The following is a 24,224-nucleotide window of genomic DNA, read 5'->3' on the forward strand; positions in this document are numbered from 1 at the left end:
TTAAATATGTTTAGAGAAAAATGACTTTTTTTTTCGCTAACAGAAAAATATTAATTTTCTTTAAAGATTTTAAACACAAAATCCCATAACATTTTTTCACAACTAAGTTTTGTACAGCATACTTCGATCTTTAATATAATTAATTAATTAATTGTTTCTACATGTATATATATTTATAAAATATAAGAGTAAAAATATTTTTAGAGAAGATGAATTATTTTGCTGTGAACAGAAAATTATTAATTTTCTGTGAAAATTATTAATTTGGGTGTTTTTGGTCAAAATATATTGTTGCTCTTATTTGACTCCTAGTTATCACTCCAATAATTCAGCTTTCACTTCCCAGAATCAACAATTTTTCACTTCTCACCAAACCATGGTTTCAGCCTTTAAAACTATGGTTTCAGCTATAACCAAGTTTTCAAAAAAATTGAGACTGTTTGGATGTCATTTTATCCAAACCATGATTTTACCTTTCATACCATGGTTTTGGATGTCATCCAAACAAGCTCTTAAAACTAGACATGTTAATTGTGATTAAATATGACTGTGTTTTTCTATTTCTAGTTATTTTTATTGAATCGAGATCTTTTTGTGGTTGCAAATTAGTTATATATAACATTATCAACAAATGATAAGGAGAAAAAAAGATAAATATAAAAATAGAAGTCCTTTAATTTGTCTTATTTTTATCATTCATCCTAAATACTTTATAACGTAATATTTCGTGGATTTGCTAATTTTTAATTTGGCGGATATTGTGTCAAAAAAAAAATGGAGGATATTTTTGTTTCTCATATTGGAAAATATTCCTAGCCTTTTCTTTTGTGTTCTCCATTCCTAGTCTTTTCTTTGTCATGAAAGATAACATCCTTTTACTGCGATTGATAACACATTTGTTTTTGGTTTTTTGATTGAACATCAACTACAAAATGGAACACATTTGTTGGAGTCTTTTAGTTGCTTTGGTCATAATATGGTTTTTGACTTTGACACACAAGTTCTTTTCCCTCAATGCGAGGTGGTAACTAAAATTCAAAATATAGTTACAAATTGTCCAGTTAGAACTCACAAACATATTTTCAAATCCCCATTAACAGTGAATGCTTCTGAACTCAAGGCACTTTACTCTGTATTGAAGGACTGAAGTTCAAGTATTTGTTGCTGCAATCATCACAAGAGACCTTCGCAGACTAATTAATGAATGCCATTTCCCATGTTTTGTTACTTGTTACTATAATCATAATCATAATTAAAACTCATCGCGACTGCTTTGCTTGTATGTTACCCTTTCATTTTAGTTAATCAAAATCTTTACGACATTAACGTCCCCAAAAAATGGAGAATCGTCTCTGACAATTTTTCTCATTATTCGAGTTGAGTTCAAGTCCTGATCCCTGCGAACTTCCTCACAGCATGAGAATGGCTCTTACCATTGAATCAATTTTAAGAGAGTATCAATATTACGTAACATTGAAATAAAATAAAATAAACATTACATTAATATTTATGCAAAAATGAATACTCCCATGTTGTGAAGATCTTTTGGCAGTACCAATCGTTCTTAGAATAATTTGTATTTATTTATTGTGTTATTGTGTAATGTGTATAAAATAAAAATAACAAAATAATAAAATTTTAACTGAGATTAAATCCCAATGACATGCAACGCAGAACACCGACTTCCCGTCCGGTGGAAGCGTGGCACACTTTTAATGAAGCCAAACGAGAAACAGCGAAAAGTATAACTGGAGATTTACGGATGGTCGAGTCGAGTCTGAACAATGGCTAATTGATCTCTTTCGCTTCTTCCTTATTCCATAACAGAGGCGATTGCTTTTATAGTATTCTTGTATGACAAGCTTAACTGATTGAACTCCCTTGCTACTTCCCAAAAAAAGAAAAAATGATACAAATCGAAGTTGAAATCTGAAAACTCGGGAGACGCATTCATCGTCACATTCGTCAACTGGAGAAACAAAGGGAACCAGATCTGGGAGTCTTCTAAGTTCGCCCCCTTCTCTCCCTGTTTTAGAGAGGGAAAGGGGGAGTGGAGATTGCATTATTCAATCGCCATTGATAACTCTTTGAAATGGCCCCAGTCTTCGAGTATTTTGTGGTGTGTGGGATCGGCCCCGAAATTCGAACTCTTGAGGGAAGCAAAGGGTTCCATGGTACCGGATATATGTATCTCCCTTCTCTTCTCGATCAGTACCCTCCGCCTAATCACTCTCTCTGCCCTCCTCCACCTCCTCAGCTTCCCACTGTAAGCTCTTCAACAGAAAGCTCGGACACTGCACCCTCATCTGCTTTCTTTTTTCTTTTTTTCCCTTTTCCAACTGAAAAGTGTTTTTTTTTTATTACAATTTCGGAAGCGTGTATGTTCGTTACATTCAGGAAATTTAAGAGTTCATTTCTGAATTATCTTCCAGTTTCAAGTTGATCTGATTTGAGTAATACTTTCTTGCAGTGTGTTTTGCCAGCTGGTGTAGAGTTTTATTCTTCGGGGTTTGATTCCGATGACCCCTCGACATTTCCGAGGAGCTATCCGATTGTTTTGACCGGTACATTTATTTACAAGCATTTTCTCTTCGTTTTTCGAAATTAAACCATTGGTTTCTCGACGGTGTGTTAGAACTCCCTGTTTTGATGGTTAGCCTTCTTATATCGTGTGCTCTGAACCTCACAGTTCTAGTAATAATGAATCACTACTAAGTGATTGGAAATTTCACATATATCTCACCATTCTTACACTAAGAAATGTGGAATTAGTTGAGAGGCTCCTTAGCAGTAGTAAAACTAAGTGCATTTCTGTATGGGAGATGTTGCATTGCTTCCATACGGCAACAAACAGCCGGATAGTTTCTTGTTTTGTGATGATCGTTGCATCATGCCTCCAAAGGAGTAATGTTTGAATAATTAAACTTTATATGAAAGATGCCCGTGGATAAACTACTCAAGCTAGGACTATATAGAGAAGCATCCCTTGGGTGTGAGGAATCCAGGAGAAAAGAAGTTTCGATCTCTTGCTATCATATATTCAAATACAAGTAATTTCTTTCATAAAAGATGTGTGAGGGGCACTGTTGAAGCTGTGTAATCAAAGAACAGGACTTGAACAAGTCATATAATCCCAATTCTGGAGCATTCCTCCTATTCCTGTCTAATTCCATTTCAGTTCTAATGGCAATTGAAGTTTAAGGAGATCTGGTCGGCCATTTTATTGCTTCATTTGGAAATCCATTAACCTGCTTGCGGTTCCTTTAGTTGCTGACTTCAACATACGTTTATGATCTGCTGTCCAAACATGAGACCGTATCTTTAATCTGAGCTATAGAATTCGGATCTATTTTTTTCTATGAATATGCCTATTTCTTCAGACTTATATGTTATTGTAACAATTCATAATAGCTAGTGATAATTGTCAACGAATATTAATCCCAAATTCAACCTTGTTTATCAAGTTAAGCAAATAGAATAGCATTTTTTATTTAATTTTGATTATCTTGGGTAGATGCGGTAAAATGAAAATTTTAGTGGCTGCCCTCTCCAGCATCATGACCACCTTATTGAAGCAAGTTCTGCATGCCATGTGTACCGATTTTAGAAAGATAGCTTATCCCCCCCCTTTTTTTAATATCTTGAATCTCGTCCTCTGTTTTTTTCCCATCTTCTTCAGTTGTTTAATTCAAAAACCTGATTACTGATTAGGTTGAGAGGTATCAAGATTTTTTGATTTGCTATCACATTCTTCTTACCTAGTTGAACTGCTTCATTGCATCTGCCTTAGAATGTAATCATGAACTCTACTCTTGTTTGACATATTTGCAAAATATTAGTTAGTACGATATTTGGCACATTCTACTTTGTATGCTGTCAGTAAACTAAGTTACTCTGTTTTTTAGTTGTACATTGTTATCTTAAAGTAGATCATCTATTCATATCAACATATTACATTTATTTCTTAAGGCAGATCTAGCATGCATATTGCATTTATACTTCCGTTTACATTTTGTCATGATGACTTCTCCAGTTTTCTGCAGATTTTTTAGTTGATTTCACTTTGATGTTGCAAGTTTTGTTTGCTTGCATAATTGTTACCTTGGGATGTGGGCTATATTAATATATAAAGTTTGATGCAGAGGGTGATGGTTCAAAAATATATGTTAGTTGCATCTCCTTTCGGGATCCAGTCTGTGAGGATATAGCAGATGCTTACCGGATACCAGCAAATTCTTTTGCTGATAAGTGCATTTGCTTAGTCTCACGCTCACCAAGTTTCCATGTACTTAGGAGTACGCTAGAGGAGGTATTTGCGCTGTGCTTTTCTCCAAATGGAAGTAGGTAAGTATTCTCCAGTGGCAAAAACATGCTAGTTTCTCATACCCAAAAAAAAAAAAAAAAGTGCTAGTCTCGCTATGAATCCAGATGTTGAGATCATAACTCATCATATTTTTGTGTATTCTTTACTAAAGTGTTTTATCCTTGTTTTCATCCTTGTTTGCATGTCTATAGTATTTGTTTCTAGAGCATCTAATGTTCCCTGCTCTATATCAGCAAGCCGTTATGGGATGTTATAGCACATGTGGTGTCAAATGTACCTTTGCCAACTCCTGGAAAAGAGCGAGTCCTGTTTGCTATTGAGAACTGTCTGCTTTCTGTGGAGGCTCCACCAAATGATGGGCTCCCCCATGCTGATGTATGGCATGCATTTTTCTTTTTAAAAAATTATTAACTGCTTGCTTCTGTCTATTATTTGACGATTCTCCATTTTTGGATAGCAGATATCATTTCAGCCTCTGCTGCAGTGCTTGGATGTTGACAACTTAATGAGACTTTTTACTGCAGTATTGCTTGAGAGGAGGATTTTGCTTCGAGCAAACAAGTACATTTCTGAAGACCATTGAAATGCTTTCTGGTCAATATATTTTATCAAAATAAAGATATGTTTCTGTTTGGCAAGATGGATATCACATTCGGGGTCAATAACTCAATGTTGACTTCTTCAATTACAGTGCTCTGTTTCCTACACTGCCATCTCTGTTACCATGGATTTTATCCAAAAGTCTAAGTACTATGGAGTTTCAAGCAGATCTGAACTGACTATTTGAAGCCAACCATATTTAATGTTATTTATTTTATATATTTCAATGGCGCTTACTCCATGCGTGATAGAATATGATGTGTTGATGACACATTAATTTTAAGAAATGAAAGTAGAAACCTCGTGAAAGAAGGAGAATAGTTCTGTTTCTTTACCTTTCTGCATTAATAGTAGTATTATTAGTGTTCATCTAGAACATCCTGATTTGTATCCCATGGTTGTTGATGTTGTGATATTTTGACTAAAGTCCCGTGATTTGATTGCTTCATCCGCTGCCTTAATACTTCTTCGCTAATTTCATTGTAAGCTGTTGTGGTATGACCAACATGGTTGGTCAATGTCAAAATCACTTCTATTCATAAATAGTATTCACTGTTATTGGGGACACTTGTAAATGGCATGGAGTCCTTCAGGATCATCTTAATGGTGGTCCGTCTCTGAGCTTTGGTTTGGTGTACAGCCTGGTTCAGGTTTTGCATCAACATGGCATCGAAATTTGCATTGCATAACAAATTTGTTTCCCAATGACCATTTAATTTAGGGTAATCCCTCATTCTTTCTATAGTGTGTTTAGCTATTGCTTCCCTCATTCAAACTTAGGAATGTTGGTTCACATGTACAGAAGTCACTGAGAAATGCTTACTATTCTTTTGCACATTATAAATTTCGTAATTTTTAATCAACTGCTTATCTCTCACTTGCTTTTTGTGAATTTAACTACAGACTTAATTTTATGCACGTGAGATTTGAGTTATTTTATTCTGTTAATTTTTTCCCATATTATTAATCTCATCTTAATTGTTTGTTAGCTTGTCACCCAAACTTTGTGTTTCATTTATTCTGTAAATTATATGACGTTTATCTATATGATATACTGGCAGGTATTCATTACTGACTCTTGTATCAGAGGCCATTTGTCACTTACTTTATCCTTTTCGATGGCAGGTGGGGTTTCTTTACTGTATTTAACTTATAATGAGTTTCTCCCTTTATTCTGTGCTACTGGCATTTATTGGCCGGCATTACTTCATATGTTACCTCTAAATTGTAATGACGAATTTGTTTGTGTATGATAGTTGATGAGAAATTGCCTTGCTGATTTCTTTTGCTGACCTTCATCTAATTCTGTTTCTTTGTTTTGCTCTAGCATGTATACATTCCATTGCTATTTTTCAGTGGAGTAGACTATATTGATGCTCCGACTCCATATATGATGGGCCTCCACTCAGGTGTGGATACCTCTGCACTGGCAATGGATGGTGTAAGTCGTTCCTTTACATCTTGCAGCTATGCTTTTCATAATAGATGTTATCACTTGTTGACCGTAATTCTTAATACGTTGTAAAAGTAACACCTCAAATGAATCGCAGCCTTTACATCTTTTGATGCGCTCAATTATACTTGGTATACAACTAGTCTGCTAATTGGAACCAACAGCCTAAAAGCAGTAGTTTGGGAATTCTTCTTGGTGGTATGGTCAACATATGCAGGTTTTATGTAGCTAGTTCGTGGTCTTCAGTTTGGTGCACCTTTGAGTCGATTGCTATTTGGTTGTGTTGAGGAGAGGAGTTTCTTCTTGTGCTACCAAAGCAAAGCTATGTGTATTATTAGTAGTCATGGGCCTGGTATGATTTTAGGTTTAGGGCTCTGTACAGAATGTACTTACCATTGCAAGAACTTTTGTGGTAAATAGGTCGCGTGTTCTCTTATTTTTCTCTCAAGTTTTCCACTCATCTTAATTTCTCTATAAAATATTTGAATGAGACATTGCCATATTGGAAGTTATAGTTTATCATAACCTTTTTTCAAACTTAATGCCCTTCCCTTGGCCACTATATTCTATTGACTGGTCATTTCATACATTGATGATACTGGGAATTGGCTATACTCCGTGAGTACGAAAAAGGGGATAAAACATTAATCTACAGTCTAAAGGAGGTTAGTGAAATACAGAACATTTTTTTTTTATCTTATTTCAAATGATAAGATAAGGGGAGCATCATTACTTTTAAGCTACTGCATTTGTGGCTTTAGTTGCTCAGCACTTGAGTTGGTGCCTAAGTTTTGGACAAAGTAATAGCTACAAATGAACACTGAGGCTTCCTAAAAACAAAATCAAGTAAACGAAATAGTTGCATTTGTCTGTCGTGCATCGATCATTTAGCTTACACTGTCTTTATTTGGTTGATAAACTGTGTTTTATGTTCATATTAGCTGATCATGAATAAGGTGTTGGTAGGCAGCATTACTAGTTCATTGTTCGATTTTGTTGTCTGATGTTGGTATGCATGTGAAGAACCTCTGTTGAATTCAGATCATATTGTGACCTCCTGTAGGTGGTAGTTGTGGACCTTGAGTATAATCGTATCACTACAACAGAGGAAATTCCGCCTATTCCTGAGCCAGAGTTTACATTTTTACGTGGTGAGATTTCAAAGTTATTATATCCCAATGTAGTTGGAATTGATGAGATGAAGGCTGGAATATTTGGTGCATCTGAGCATTACCCTAAGTTTGGAAGCAAGCAATGGGGAGAGGATCATGACCTTCAGCTAAGGTAATGCTTGAATACCAGCTACATGACTTGCATAATGTTCTTGCTGCTTTCTTGGTGTAACTTGAAATCTTTAAAAACAACTCTCCCTTCAGACGCTTCGCATAAAATTTAAGATGAAGAGAAATATACTGTTCCAGAGGTTAATTTGGCTTTCTTCCCCCCTTTTGGTTAAGAACCATGATATGATTTATTGTTTTCATTTGGGAAATTTTCTTCTGTGTAATTCTATTGCAACAGGCAATTATGCTGCATATCTGATTCTGCTCCTATTATCTAGACTGTGGAGTTAGCACTTGGTAGTGCTTTTGTCTTTGTAGATTGAGATATTGCCTTATTATTTACAGATATAAGTGTGGGGATTTTCTTTTTGAGTGATATAAAAATTAATTGTTGGAGTGATACTTATAGAGCCCTGGGTAATCCTTGCCTTACTGATAAATTGAAAAATAAGAGAGGATTTGAGAGAACGGGGCTATCTTATTTGTAATCATATGTACAAGACAAGGAATTGATAACGCATAAATGCAATCCTATCTACCTACTTATGGTCTAGTCAGCCCTAATCATATGCAAACTCACACAATAAATACAATATCAAAACCTGTTCTCAACAATGACGACCAAGAGTATCATGTGAATCTAAGTTTCACGAAGATAAGAAATCCTTATTGGGTCCCAAATTAAATAGAGTCTTGTAGCAGATCCCTAAATAAGTAAAACTTGCTTCTAATCATAAATTCCTAAATTTAAAATGGAAGTCTCGTACAGCTGGACTGGAAACCCAAGTGCTATTCAGAACAATTAGAGTTCTGCTCATTTTAAGTCCCATTTATATTATTTCTGTGCTTGTGTTCTTTCCTCTTAAGTTTATTTTCCTCAGGTTAATTTTTTTTCCCCTTTAAAATGCCTTACTCTGATGCAAATTTCATTCCTTAACTGTTTTGAGCGTTATAGGACTGCAGTATAGACTTGAGTAATTGCGTGGGCTCAATGTCAATATCCTCTTTTTAAGATAAAAACGATGGTAATACGAGACTTCAAACAAAGAATGGGATATCTAAAGAAGAATTTGAGGCTTTACTAACCAGTATTCTCCTGGCCTTTGTAAAAAGTGATAAAGCTTTTGCAATATTAGTTGTTTATCTGATGACTGGCTTGTGCTATCTGTAAGATTTCCTGTTGCCAATCCTTAGATTAAGCTCATCCTCGAAGCAGCATGTTTTTCACTTGTATGATTTTTTTTATTAAAAGGAAAATAACAAATATGAGGGGGATGAGTTACTTTGCCACTGAGCATCCTACTCATATGAAGCAAAGTAGCAAACCAGACATTGGTTTAATCCAGTTATATTATATAAATGCGTATGGCTATACAAGCTATAATGTGATGTGTTATCATTAGTGTGTCTCATGTGCAGGTTAATATTCCTGAAGTTCTTTGCAACGCTTCTAAGTGGTTATCGCAATTTCATAGTATGAATTTTCTATTCCTGATTCTGTAAACTTGGCTTTTAACCTTTTATATATATCAACTTGTCATGATCTCTGGATATATCTTCTTGGTATCAGGAAAACAGTGCAACCCATATTTTTAATACTCAAGCTTTTTTGAAAAAGCGTTCTCGATCTACTAATCATCCCCCAGAGCCCATGGTAATTTTATGTCTTCATATGCATTATATTCACCGATAAAAAGGGATGCTGAATAACAATGGAAAATACTCATTATTTTTGCTCTCTTGGTTTTCACAGATTGCTGAATTCTTAGATTCTCATGGTTTCTTGGACTATTTGGAGAGAGGTGTAGGTTCTGATGAAAACAACAATAATCTGCTTGATAAGCTACAAGATGCAATTGGAAGGGGCCAAAATCCTATGTCAATTCTTCCATCATCTTCTGTAGAGCCTGAGATTATTACTATATCAGATTCTGACGTTGGATTATCAGGTGAATGAAAGTTTTCTAGCCAAATTTTCCGGCAACTGCAATGCATTCTGGATGAGTTAATATTTAATTATAACTTTTCCTCGGTTGTTCAGGATCTGGTGCCAAATATACTTATGATAGGTTTCCCTCAAACATCAGAACTGATGAGCAAGAAGAAAAGAGGAAGCAGATTCTTGCAGCAGCTAGTAACGCCTTTGAGTATTCTGGAAGACAAACCCCAAGGTAATGCAAGTATTGCCGGAAAAGTTTAACATGCATTTTTTGTTGGTGTCAACCTGGAAAATTGTCCTGAATGTGTCCTCTGAATCAGTCACTCTAAAACAATTCTTTTTGTCTTGGAAGCCATTCCTTCTGGGCAAGATGTTTGCATACAAATGAGAATAATTATAATTGTAAAGCTTTTAATCAGAAGTCAACCTATCACACTTCTATTAATGAATGGTGGGAGAGTACTCATCTTACCATCGATTAGTTTTCTTTCCCCTAAATGAAGGCACTTTACCTTTCATCGTATTTTGTAGGTGTCCGCCTATCCTGAAGCCATTTTGCCCTAGGTGAATGAGTTAACAAGATTTGCTGTTGAAAATGTCCTAAATTTAATATGTTTTATGTAATTACTATCTAATTACATTGTTGATAGAGAAAGACTGGACATATGGAGAATAAATTTCTTTGAATAATAAAAGCTCAATTATATCCTGTGGGGATCTGTTTGATTCAATTTGGTTTGTTCGGATCATAAAGGTTATGAGCTATCACTTTTTCTTCTTTTTCTCTCTCTCATGGTTTCCCTTCTGTATTTTGCAGTAAGGACTCTATAGCAGATGGCCTTACTCCTCTAGAGAGAGCTGTAAGTAACATTTTCTGGATTGTTATACTAATGTTTCTATCGTGTTAATGTAAGGCAGGTTGAAGTGGTCCCTAACATAAACATGTTAATGGTTTCAGGCAGAAAGAGAGCGCATGGTGTTGGATATTAAGGTTAAGTTGCAGGTAACTTCTTGTTCTTTTTACATGCACTCCTCAATGCGTGTGTATCAGTGACAATCACATCTTCAACTGTATGCTTTTATCCATACTTGCTTAGCTTATTTCTGGCCTTGCAGTCACATAACTAACATGCTCAGTGGAATTTCAGAAATTTTTAGGTACTTTTATTTGTATTTATTCTAGGAAGGACAATATGAAAAATGAAATCTTGAATGTTGGGCTTGTAATCTCTTGATCCTAGGGTCAGCTCTTACTCTATGGCATCTCCATCCATGTCCTACACGAATACACAATGATGATTACTTGCACTTGGTAAATGATGTCAAAGATGAAAACCTTCCCCTCATCAACTAATTCCTCAATCTTTCATTGTTCTTGTTGAGGTTGCAATGTATGCAAAGTGATCCCTGATCCTAGTGCTTCTCTCCCCAACATCTAACAACAGTGAAGTTTCTGTTAAACTAGCAGTAGTGTCGTTCTTTGACTGTTTTTCAGTGGATGATGTAATATGAGTCGGTTAATTGCTTTTCGTCCATTTTGAGCAATTAATGTTGACTTATTGTTGAAATTGTTGTAACATTATTTTTTCATATTTTCTATTCTTTTTTGCAATATTTATTTTTCTGCAAAACAGGGCTTGTGGCTACGTCTTCTTAAACTGGGACCAACTGATGATCCTCTTTCATCCTTTGAATATGGAACAATACTAGGTACGACTTTATGCTAGATTTCAACTTTCTTGCTATTATTCAAGGTCATTATATCTTGTACCCTTCACGTACACAAATGTCAATTCAGCAGCTCCTAGACTTTTCAAATAAATGAGTAATTGTTCATTGATTTTCTGCAGCCTTGATTGAATCTGATGCTGAGGGCATTGGTGGTAGTGGCTTTGTTGAATGTATAAGGGAGCATATACATTCAGTTAGTAGCCTTTATAATATACTTATGCTAATCGCCAATTAATTGATTTGTTTCTCTCTCTCTCAACAATCAAAGTCACGCTGGCTATCCTTTCAGGGTTGGCACTGTCAGCTAACTGAAGAACAATTTGTTGCTGTAAAGGAATTGGTAAACAGATCCCACGCCTCTTGTTTGTTTTGTGTTCTTCATATATGCAATGCTGAAAAGAAATATTTAGGAATTATTATACATTTGAATTGTGGATTTGCCTTTTAGCTATCTTATATGCATCCAAGTTGTCCTGAGTTTCCTACGTCAACTCTGGTGACATTTCTCCCATCATTAAGATATCCAATCCCTGCCCTACTCCCCCCTCTGCAAAGAAGTTCACCATTTTGCTATTGTAGTATTATAATATATTAAGTATATTTAATGATCTCATTTTGCTTTTCCTTGGCCATAATACAATTTGCTACTGGCATGAATCATGAGACTCCGTTTTCGTCTTTGGCTTTTTTCTTTTTTTGGAGCTAAGTTTTCATGTTTGACTTTTGAAAACTACTGTGCAAGCAATAAACCCTAAATGGCTGACCTTGTGATTTTGTTGAAGTCAACAGCAGAACTTCACCTACAAATGGAGCCAGATTTCAAAGTGTCGCAATGACACTTAAATGCACATTTGGTCCTTTGGTGATTAAAAAATATTTTGCATTTCTGAAGATATTGTAATTGTGATTTTGCCAATAGATTAATCATTGCAAAATGACAAGAAATGCTAATTAAGAAAAAAAAACTTTAAAGATAGCATGGTGCATTTTTTAACTTCTAATGGGGAAGCTTTGTCATAATTCACTTGTTTTATTTCTTAAATTTATTTGTATTTCCAGCTTAAAACTGCTATCAATCGTGCAACCTCCCGAAATGACTTGTTGACTATTAGAGATGCTCTTGAAGTTTCTTCTGATATGTACAAGAAAGACATAAATAATGTGGCAGATTATGTCCAGCGCCATCTTATTTCTCTGTCTATTTGGGAGGAGTTACGGTATGTATTACGTGTTACTATTTATTCATGGTTTAATCATCAGGAGTTAATGCAAAATGAGATAAGTTTCAGATACTGTATCAAACCTGTGTTTTGCAGAAGCTGTGCTTCTGATAATACAAGTAATTTTGGAATTTATTCATATTAACTCATAGAAGATAAAGCATCACCATATGGTGAATTGAGGAATACGTTTTGGCAGATTGTCATCAGACATGAAGTTCTTTCTGCTACTTATGTCTTGACAAGGGTTCTCAAATCTATCTGGAATATGAAGAGCATATCCAAGTCTTGGTTCCCATTAACTGTTGTGCTCTGTGAATTGTCATTCTGTCTTATATGGAAGCTGAAAACGCAGAATTTTTTTTCTTGGCCAACAAAAACCCTGGATTGAGTTACTTATAAATTTTAATATTGTAGAAGTCCGCATTATTTCATTTTTGATGTACTTAATCTTTGAAAGTCTATTACGTATATGAGGATTCCGATCATAGGAAGTTAGTGTTGTTAACATAATTCATGTGATTGCCATGCAGGTTTTGGGAAGGGTATTTTGACTATTTAATGGAGCAATCTTCAAACAAGTAAGGGTTTCATAAATCTTCTAAATTCTTGTATTTGATTTTTCATTTGACTTTTCTATTGCTGTCTTTTGTTTCCCCTTATCTAAGGATGTTCTTCCTCTGCCTTATTTCTTTCTCTTGTAAATGCCTAATGAAATTTTCTTCTTTTTAAGTATCAACAGTTTTTATGTATCCCCTCTTATGAGTACATGTATTGGCTTATGAGAATGCTTATAGCTTAATGATGTATATTTATTTGCTGGAAAAACTCTCAAAGATACATACCTAAGGTTCTTGTTTATCCTTTCTGCCTAAAAAATGGTATTAGTTTACCCTGAGCAACAGAGAAGCTATGATATTGGTTGTACTTGTTCATATCTAGGTAATAAAGAAATGGAATAGATTTTGTGCATTCTGTTGATTCAAAGATAATATCTTCTCGTGACATGATTTAAGAATGAGAAATATACTAATCAAATAAAAAAATGCCAGCAGTTTTTATATATTAACTACACCTTTTATTCATCTTTGTCTTCCATTTTCCTGATCCAGTACCCTTCAATAAGGTAAAGACTATTGACTTTTCCCATTACATAGATTCCTTGTCAATCATTGATTAAAAGTTCACTGGTACTTAAATTGGAGATGAGTACGTGTTTATTTTTTCTTCTCAAATACTTACCCAAACATTTGAGTTTCCTGGTTTAAGGTATATGGAATCAGATGTGGTGTGTTATTCTGTGAAAAGACCATTGTTTATGAGTTCGCCATCTTTTGCCAGGTCAGCCAACTATTCGTCTCTTGTGACAGCTCAGCTTATTGTAGTGGCATCGCATATGGTATTGTTTTTCTTTTAATTTGCCTAGATTTTCTTGTTATCGTTCGAAAATTCACCAAAGGTAAGCTGGTTTCACTTTTTAGTTGAGAAATACTTAAACTCTGATTTTCTAACAATGATACAGGTTGGACTAGGACTCCCTGACAATGATGCTTGGTACATGATTGAAACAATAGCTGAGAGAAACAATGTTGGGTCTAAGCAGTTTGTAAGTTAGATTCTGTGTTTCAAAGCATGGTTCTATTTTAAGGTTATAGTTTATCATACATAAAATCAAGATAGAAAAAGGAAATTACATGTCTGACTTTTTTTCAAAAGTAAGCTACATACTTCACATAAAACCTGTGCTTAATTAGACCATAAAGAAAATCAAATTTGGATTTCAAGTCATGAATGAGATCGGAGTTGAATCTCAACACTCTTCTGAAGCTGGGAAGTGGGAACAACTTTGAGCTTAACATTGCCCAACCTTGTTTTTAATTGGTCATTATCTTAATGGCTTTTGACTTTATCTTCTTATTTACTCCTTGCTATGGAGTCTCCATGACTTTTTTTTTACCCCTTGATCTTCCTCCTTTCAGCTCTCTGTGTGTGTGTGTTCTGTTTCATTTTTTGAGATGATATTGTTTATTTGTATTAGCTAGTCCATTCGTTTTAATGTTTTGTTGATGAAACTTTGGCTCAGTTTGTGAAATATGCTGAAATATTTCTTGTATGATTGTTTCAGATAAAACTTAGAGGGTTCTTGTCACACATCCAGCAACTACGTAATGGTTATTGGGGAATCACCTCTATGAAAACACAGTCTTTGGCATCCCTTACATTGCCATCCCCGCATACAAAAGATGCAAAAGATGAGCACCAGCAACCTGCTGAGGCAACTGGAAGAAGCTGGGTGCAAAGCATGTTCAGCCGTGAGACAACATCGAGATCTAGCTCATTCAGCCGTGTTCGTAGATGGACTTCAGATGGGGGTACTTCCTTTTGATACCATTACGTTAGGGACAAAATTATTCACGGGCCTTTGAATAACAGCTTAAGATTTTTGGACAAAATATGGTGTATGAGGGCTTGCACTGACACTCATGTCACTGTGGCAGCTCCTTGTGTATTTATATCACACCGAAGATGGAGATTAACTACAAGATAAACCGCTGTTGATAATGATAAGGGATAACTAACACTCCTAGATAATTACATTCTTTAAGACTGTAGATAAACTCTTGAACCACTAGGAGTTTTATTTATTTAGGTTTCTCCACAGCTCCAAAATTGTACTAAAATTTCTCCACAGCTCCAAAATTGTACTAAAATTTCTCCACAGCTCCAAAATTGTACTAAAATGTTCAGCATAATTTATGTTATTAATTCTTTGGAATGAAAGGGCCCTTGTGCAAGAAGGCATTTTAGTGGTAGTAATGAAGCTATTGGTTGGGATTCAGCTAACATCTCAAGCTTGTGACTAAAGGGCTTGTGGCACTGGACGCATTATTTTCTAGTATGATTATTTTGTCTTGATCCTTAAGTAGCATTAGCAATGTGACTGAATAAGTATTTTACGTGTTTAGCAGCAAATGAGAATGAGACTTCTCGCAAACAAGATCTATCAACTACTGGGCAGAAGAAGCTTCAAACCAACGTTCGCTTGCTTAGGGGTCATAATGGGGCCATTACTGCTCTTCATTGTGTTACCAAGCGAGAGGTATGGGATTTGGTGGGTGATCGTGAAGATGCTGGCTTTTTCATCAGTGGAAGCACTGACTGTTCAGTAAGTGCCAATTTCTGTTTTCTTTTAATAAGATGAATTAACCCTTCTAATAATCAAAATTCATTGGTGTTTGTTTTGCTTAAACACTAATGCAGGTCAAGATCTGGGATCCTAGTCTTCGAGGTTCTGAACTCAGGGCAACTTTAAAAGGACACACAAGGTCGCCCCTCCCCCTCTGCATATGCATGCATGTCCTCCTTGTTTGTGAATTTTTTTTTCCTTTTTACACTTTACTCTATGAACCCTCATATGCGACAAGCTCAACATTAAATGCAGGACTATTCGGGCCATAAGTTCAGACAGGGGGAAAGTAGTTTCAGGATCTGATGATCACTCTGTTTTAGTGTGGGACAAGCAAACAACTCAGCTTCTAGAGGAGCTTAAAGGCCATGATGCGCAGGTATATTAACTACTTTTCAAAGATTTCTGGGCTGTGTTCTATAATAACAATGTAGAGTGACAATTTTGTAAATGAGTCATGAAACATATGGTTTGGACATTGAAACTAATTTTGGACAGCCAACTTTGTAGGTCAGCTGTGTACGCATGCTCTCAGGAGAGCGTGTTCTAAGTGCATCACATGATGGCACTGTGAAGATGTGGGATGTTAGAACTGATACTTGTGTTGCAACAGTTGGTCGTTGCTCTAGTGCCGTCCTATGCATGGAATATGATGACAATGCAGGAGTCCTGGTTGCTGCTGGAAGAGATGCGTATGTTTATAAAATTCAATATTAGATGCTGGTTTTTATGTATGATTCTGAGTAGGGAGGTCCAAAAATCTTGTTTTATTATTGATCCATGTTGTTTACAATATATAATCTATTTACACTGAATCAGAGTACTTGTCTCGGTGAGAAACTCGGAAGAAACAATATAAGTCTATCTTGAATATTTACACATTAATAAGGAGAAATAGAAAAAGGAAATAAATAAAATACATTAATGCTAATTTATTTTGGGAATTTCCACAATGATTCCGGTATTTTTGTCATTGATTTGTTGTATATGATCTAATTTCTCGCTTGCATCACAGGATTGCTAACATATGGGATATCCGTGCGGGTAGGCAGATGCATAAGCTCTTAGGACATACACAATGGATACGGTAAACAAAGAGAACATAGATTTTATACTTATAACTCATTTCCCACTGTAAATTTTTATAAATTTATAAAGGTGAAGGTCTGATCCTATATTAAAAATGCAGGTCCATAAGGATGTCCGGTGATACTTTAATTACTGGTAGTGATGATTGGACAGCAAGAATATGGTCTGTTTCCCGAGGAACATGTGATGCTGTTCTAGCATGCCATGCGGGGCCAATATTGTGTGTTGAGTATTCTCCTCTGGACAAAGGAATTATAACAGGTCTGCGATCTCAGACTCTTGCCCATGCTATTGTTTGATCTTTTTCTGGGGGATGGGGATGGTTTTGGGGAGAATTTTAGGTGAGAGAAGTTTCTTGTTCTGTGCTTATATCTCAGGTCCTAATTAAACGGTTAAAATGTTCGTTTACAGGGTCAACCGATGGCCTTGTAAGATTCTGGGAAAATGATGAGGGTAAGAGCTTTGGCCATCTCATGTTGTTTCTTGTTCAGCTATTTTGCGTTCTTGATATTTACTTTCTGTTTAATTTGCATGCCATGTACGGTTGTATTTCATTTAAGATGTCATTTTTGCAAGATTTTTTATGTAAGCATCATCATTATTCAGGAGAATACTTTGCTCCCCGCAATGCTAGGGCTATTTAAAAAGAAAAATATTTAGAATTACTCTCTCTGGTTCTTATTATAGACCTATTAACAATTTTACGTAGATTAAGGAATTCAAATAAAATTAGTTAATGCTTTTAGCATTTAAAAATTACCCTTAATGAAGTTCATTAATTGAAAGATGTTGTTTAGTTAGGGAATATCATAGAAAAGGACATTTGGGGCGGGGGGTGATTTCCCATAATTTGTCTAAAATCCGCGAGCATGTCTCAGTCTCCAGTTGCAATGATATTTTATTAAGCATGACGCTTCAAAAACTCGTAGCCATACGTGAAATGTGATGTGCACTTTTGTTGGACACACGCAAAACTTAAATGTTCGAATGTTGCACAATTAGCATATTAGCAATCCCAGTAATCAACAGAAGGACACTTTTTGTAATGAGTAGGTGGACTTGTTATTTCATTGGTTTCTTAGGTACTATCTGTTCGGTAGCATACTGAACTGCAAAGTATTTAGTGTTTGTGCTCAATCACCTGCTCAAAGATTCATTTGGTGACTAATGCTACCCTGCAGTTATTTATGAAACTAAATATTCAATATATCATTGTCATGGCATTTTTAATCCGCCTTTATGGCCTGATCTTACCACCATATCGTATAAAGATATTGAGCTAGCTAACTTATATTTATTAATAGTAATGATTAATTTTAATTGAAAATAGTGTGTAATGTACATGCAATTTTTTTAAGAAAGGCAACCGGTACCCCTTGGTGATGTTGCACTTTGCATGTGCAGGAGGTATTAAGTGTGTAAAAAATGTAACAATTCACAATGCTGCCATAATGTCTATCAATGCTGGGGAACACTGGCTAGGAATTGGAGCTGCAGATAATTCTATGTCTCTCTTCCATCGTCCTCAGGAAAGACTTGGTGGCTTTTCTGGTGCTGGTTCCAAGATGGGTGGTTGGCAGCTTTACAGAACACCACAAAAAACAGTTGCTATGGTAGGCATTGTCTCTTGCTTCTTTCTTTCTGAACTTATTTGTTTATTTATTTATTTCCTTATTTATTATATTACCTCCGGTCCTAATTATAAGGCCTCGTTTGTAAACTACAAACGAGGCCTTAGTATATTTCATGCGCAAATTCTTTGAATATCTCAGACGTACTTGCAACTGTTATTGTTGCCATTAATTGTCAATTTACTTGCTTTCGTAAACCTGTGATATTTTAATTGGGCAAGTCGCCTAAAGAGAATGCTTATCATTGCCTCTGAAAGGTGCTACATATGTCAGCAAAATATTTGTAATTCTGATTTACGGTCCTCAGTTCCTTTATCATTGGCGTAAACTTTACAATAACGAAATTCAATGTCTCTAGAGATGAATAAATTGATCGATGGTTGTTTTCCTGGATTGACAACGGCCCCTACTATGATATATACAGGTAAGATGTATGAGTTCTGACCTGGAGAGGAAAAGGATATGCAGCGGCGGTCGTAATGGAATTTTAAGGCTTTGGGATGCCACCATCAACATCTGATCCTGACTGATATCCCCGTGAATTTTCATGTGTGACACTTGAAAGAGAAGCTAATTCGTGACGGCGATAGCCTACAGGCTACAATATTCTTGTTTATTCCCTATACGTATATAATATGTATGACGAGTTAAAACCAAGAATGCAATTTTGGTTAATGTCATCCCTCTGCCAACAGTTAAATTGTTTGTTATGTGTAGAGTTTGATACATCCTAAATGTACATACAAGGAACGAACAAATACTGTTATTACAGTAGGTAAATTTTTGCCAGAGTTGATTGCAAGCTACTTTGCGCTATGCGACATTGCGTCATTGAAATCAAAACTGATAGGTGGTTATCTCTGTTAAACTAATAATAATGGTTATACAAATCATTGTACATCAAAAGGCCAGGACACTCCAAACAGTCAATAAGTAAAACAATGAAAGTCCTGAGGACTTCTAGCCGAATGTTCTGAAACTTTTGGCCAAAAGTGTAATCAGCAACTACACATTTTCCCTTGAAAACTTGCATTTGAGATATTTAAGAAACATTTTCTGGCGGATTCTAGCGGAATATGCACCACCAAGTTACGGGTAGAAGATAGGAAAACGAGAGCTATGTCAATTTAGTCTTCTTAGACTTGGTGCCCGTCTTCTCAGGACCATCTTCTTCTGAAGATGAGGTTTCGACTAAATCATCAGGCACATCTTGTGGAGCATTATGCTTTGTTATAAAATCCTTCAATATGACCATGCTTTTTCTCCTCAATGAAACTATTGCTCCGACAGAGAACCATTGTCTGCCTGAACAGAATAAGATTCTGCACCAAGACGAAGTGTAGCTTTAGCCAGAGGCTTCAACGGCATGGCATCACAGGATTCAGCTTCCATCATAACCCTCACCCTGCATAGCGAACAATTGACGATTTAGGACAGCCTAGGAGATGAAAGCCAGAAGGAAGATACGAATTCGAGACCATTTCAGGATTAACCAATCTTTTTTCTTTTTGACAAAAGGAAATAATCAATCTAAGCACAATATCCAGCATTTGAGGCCCCTTAATATTTTCAAAAATTAACAAATTTCAAATTTCAGGCACATCTGAAGCTATAATGTCAAATCGTTAGTTATCTTAAATTCTTGTCTTCAATTCTACCGAAAGCACGGCATCTTCAAAGATTCGCGTTCAAGAGTTAAAACGTACACAGCCATTTTAATTGAACAAATACTCCTTAACGATCACAAACCTTTCAGTCTCTATAGACATACTACTGTGATGCCAAATAATCAGAAATACAACTGAAAAATCATTACTAAATGAGAATAAAATGGTCGAGATTTCGCATTCAATTAATAAGTAATTTCAGCTAAACTGTTCTTTTTTAGGAATAGAAACCGTAATCAAAAATCAAAGAACAGTACAACAAAACAAGCTAGGTTAACCTCCTTCATCAAACTCCTCCTCCTGCTCAAGAGGTGGAGGTTAGCTACTGTTCTACGCTGAGTGGGTAGAGTTACCTAACTTTAATTCCCAATAATCCGGAAATCAAAATAGTAAAAAGAAAGAAAAAGACAACATAACAGCCGAGGCTGTGATAAATCAATCCTTTGTACGATTCTCATTGTGTCTCGCCATCGATTGTGAAAGGAAACCTCAACAATATGAGAAAGCCAGAGTGAGGGTGGGGATCATTACCTGAAGTAGACTGACGAAAGATCGTTCAGCTCAGCCGCTAGTAGGAGATAGTCGAGGGAGAGAGGAAGAAAAGGGATCCAGAGAAGGGCCTTCTTTAGAGGCTGTTTTATACATTTGGGTAATAGCCCAGTAAGTCTGAGCCCAAGTTGAGAGTTACCATGAAAAAACAGATTATTCAACTAATTCCACGCTTAATTAATTTCATTCTTCTTCAATTCGTGACATGACAGTAAACCAACCCCTTAGGGGCAAAAAGGATGATGATAAAGAAAATTAGTATATGTGAAGTCAGAAATTGATGAGGTAATTTAAACATGTTACGAGATTTTATTAAAATCTATGTATCTGCATATAGTATAAAGGAAAAACCCCCAATAAAATTCAGTTAAAATACCTAAATTCAAATTAAACCTACATTTTAAATAAATTCTTAATTATGACATGAGAATTAATTTAATATTTCTGAATTTTGTTAAATGATCAGAATACTTCTCTTTAATTAAAATAAAAAATTTAATTATTTTACTCTTTTAAGTGATCTTTTACCTCTTATAATTATTTTTAAGACCCAAAAACACATAAATTTTTTTATAGTGTTTAAAATTTATATATATAGCTAAAATATTCAAAATATTTTAATAAAACATTTTAAATTTGAACATAAATAGCCTTAAAATAAATATTTTTATTTTATGTTTGTAAATATTTATTTTAAGATTTTAAAATATTTTAATTACAAAAAATATTCATTATTATGTTTCTTATAATTTATGTTAGTTTTATTTGTTTAAGCAAACATTGGATTCCAACCAAAACATAATTTGGAACAACTTAACATAAAATATTTCTTTTAATTAAGATATTTTAAAATCTCAAAAATAAATATTTACAACCTGAAAATATAAAATATTTATTTATAGAGTACTTAGATTGTAATTTAAAATATTTGATTAAAATATTTTAAAGGTTTTGGTTATATATACAAATTTTAAACATTATAAATTAATGTGTGTTCTCTGGTCCAAAAATAATCATAAGAAATAAGAGTAACCATTTAGGAGGGGTAAAATAATTAATTTTTTAAATTAAATAAGAGAACTCTGGTCATTTAGCAACATTCAAAAATTTCTAATGAGACCTCATGGCCTAATTAGAAATTTGTTAAAAATATAAGCTGAATTTAAATTTAAGTATTTTAATTGTATTTAATTGGGAATTCTCCCTAATATAAAAGCTCTTGTAATAAAATATTTAATAAGTTATATTATTTTGGTTTTTTTTTTGCGTCTATAAAATCATATTATTCTTTAAAATCCAAGCAACACAAAGGGCTTTCCCTAATTAAAAATAAATATTACTTGTGATTTAATATAAGAGTTAGTTTAACATTCAATTGATTTAATTTTAATATGAGACTCCAATATATTTTATCTCATATTTATCCTTTTTTTTAAAGATAGTTCTTTGTGGTAATTGTACATGTTATATGTTCATCAAATAATAGTTCTAGCAATACATGATTAACAAGAGTATTTTAAGAAACATAACACCTGTTTATTAATAACTAACTTAACTAATTTTCTTAATGTACTCAAATTAATCAACTAGTTTTTATATTAAAGATTAAAAGTATTATAATTTTTAATCCATCAAGTTTATTCTCGTTTTGATTTTGACATTGAGTTTGAAATTATAAGTCTTAGTCCATTAAATTTCTTTTCATTCAAAGCATTAGTCTATTTAATTCAATAAAAATCTAAATCATTTTATTCTTCAATGGCTAAAACCTATAATTTGAAACCTAAAAAATCAAAACTGAAATGAAAACAAATTTAAGGGACTAAAAATTACATTAATTTTAATTTAAAACTTAAAAATCATTTTCTTGGTATAAAAATTTTAGAAAAGGGTCAGGCTCATCCACAATCCAAAGGCGCACCTAACACTAACCCACTGGGGTCTGTCCCTATAAGTACAAGAGCAAGACAAGCAAGTCTCTTTTTTTATGGCCTAATAGATAGAAATCTTCCACTTCACTATAATGTGGTGATGCCTCCCCTAATACTATGACTGGAGTCACAAGAAAGTGGCACCTTCTAGGATCAAACCCCCTCCACTACGCAATCATTTTTTCTTTCATAAGGTCTTTTAAGTTTTTTTTTTGGTTGCCCACCTAGTTCACCGGAGCTTTATTCTGACTACATCTGGATCCGACTCGCGTCGCATACTTGGCTGTGGTGGGTGAGTCTCCCAACGGGAATTTCTGCATATGCTGAGGCTCAAACTCGAGACTCGCTTAAGTGGTACCAAGCGCTTACACTTGACCAACCCGGTGGTAGGTTGGTAGGTCTAATCAGTTTTATTTGTACGCTTGTTTCATCAGGCCTAGGCCCATTCAGGAGGACAAGGCCTAGTATAGTTTGGGCTACCCCAACACCCAACAAAACGACTCCCATTTTATTACCTCACAAAAAAAAACCCCGCCCCTGTATGACTAATGAAGGAAGAAGCTCTGTTCCGTGACGAGCCCAAACCTGAGGAGAGCACTCTCTGATCCCATATATCTACCGGAAACTGAATGAACAGCGGTTGAACAAGATCCCGTTTAAGTTAACATCGTTTTGCTGATCCCGCATTACCGTCAGGAAGTCTGTTTGGTAAAGCTGAAGAGAAGAGATCAAATTCAAATGGAGTCTCCGCAAGCTGGATCCGAGAGAGATAAATCCAAATCTTCGTCGTCATCTCCGATCCCTGTTGTCTCCAGCTTCTGGAAAGGTATCCAAATTTCACTTGGCTATTACTATTATCATGTTGCAACTTTCTGCACGACTTACAACTTCAATTACACGCGTTTTAGTTCATTTCAGTGGATGGATGGATCGTTGAACTCACTGCCTGCTGAGTAATAGTTCTGCTTAGCCTTAACCTTTGTGGCTGTTTACGAGTATGATTGTTTAATGAGATCCCTTTTTTTTTTAAGTAAAATGTTTAATGAGATTCTTTTTCTAAATTGGTTTTGCCCTCCACTTCGGGATATATTTCCCGTATAGTTCCTGACATTCTCTGCTGAACTTTGAATAAAATAAAATAAAATTCCAAATTGATGGCTTACTCAGGAATGGAATCTTCAGTCATCTTAATCAGACCCAATTGAAATCATTCTTCACTTTTGAATGCCAAACGAAGTTAGGAGAGTTCCTTTCTACTTTGTAAAATCGGCATAGCGCGCATCTAAAAGATCGTGTACACATGAAGGGTAAATGGTGAAATAAGTATGGTATTTATTAATTCCTTTCTTGAACATTTTAGCAATGTTATCTTCTTTCTCACCTGTGTTCAGAGATATTATCAGAAGGACAGATGCTCGTTTATGCCCCTTCAATTTTGAAAATGAACGAGATACCAAATATTTATTTATTTATTTTTTCAATGTTCCCTTACTGTTTTAAATGAATACTATGCTGAGTTATCCTTAGAGCAGTTAACCGCAGCAGGCAGAGGAGAAGTTATACAGGCAACGCGCGTGCACACACACACACACAACAGAATAGAAAGACAGACAGAAAGAA

General features: G+C 35.0%; 1 protein-coding gene across 2 annotated transcripts; it reads left to right on the top strand.

The window, feature by feature from the left end:
* The first annotated feature begins 1,763 nt into the window (after positions 1-1,763).
* On the top strand, positions 1,764-19,273 carry LOC114756348 (DENN domain and WD repeat-containing protein SCD1-like). Of its 2 annotated transcripts, none has more exons than XM_028945284.1 (31): positions 1,764-2,266; positions 2,471-2,564; positions 4,143-4,344; positions 4,558-4,699; positions 4,785-4,885; positions 5,986-6,049; positions 6,252-6,365; positions 7,441-7,661; positions 9,080-9,134; positions 9,231-9,314; positions 9,414-9,609; positions 9,702-9,831; positions 10,417-10,459; positions 10,558-10,602; positions 11,234-11,309; positions 11,450-11,523; positions 11,620-11,670; positions 12,390-12,547; positions 13,084-13,131; positions 13,892-13,949; positions 14,073-14,156; positions 14,676-14,922; positions 15,517-15,716; positions 15,812-15,876; positions 15,993-16,116; positions 16,248-16,429; positions 16,753-16,824; positions 16,927-17,087; positions 17,238-17,279; positions 18,231-18,439; positions 18,882-19,273. In XM_028945284.1, exons 1-31 carry the CDS (start codon positions 2,093-2,095, stop codon positions 18,975-18,977), a joined length of 3,612 nt encoding a protein of 1,203 aa, XP_028801117.1. In that variant the 5' UTR covers positions 1,764-2,092; the 3' UTR covers positions 18,978-19,273. The 2 variants fall into 2 exon arrangements, with proteins under 2 accessions (XP_028801117.1, XP_028801119.1); XM_028945286.1 differs by having other exon boundaries at positions 15,520-15,716.
* The last annotated feature ends 4,951 nt before the right edge of the window (positions 19,274-24,224 follow it).

The sequence above is a fragment of the Neltuma alba genome, unplaced genomic scaffold (genome assembly GCF_004799145.2).
Source record: "Neltuma alba isolate B1F8T4 unplaced genomic scaffold, ASM479914v2 tig00010388_pilon, whole genome shotgun sequence".
NCBI classification, from domain to species: domain Eukaryota; kingdom Viridiplantae; phylum Streptophyta; class Magnoliopsida; order Fabales; family Fabaceae; genus Neltuma; species Neltuma alba.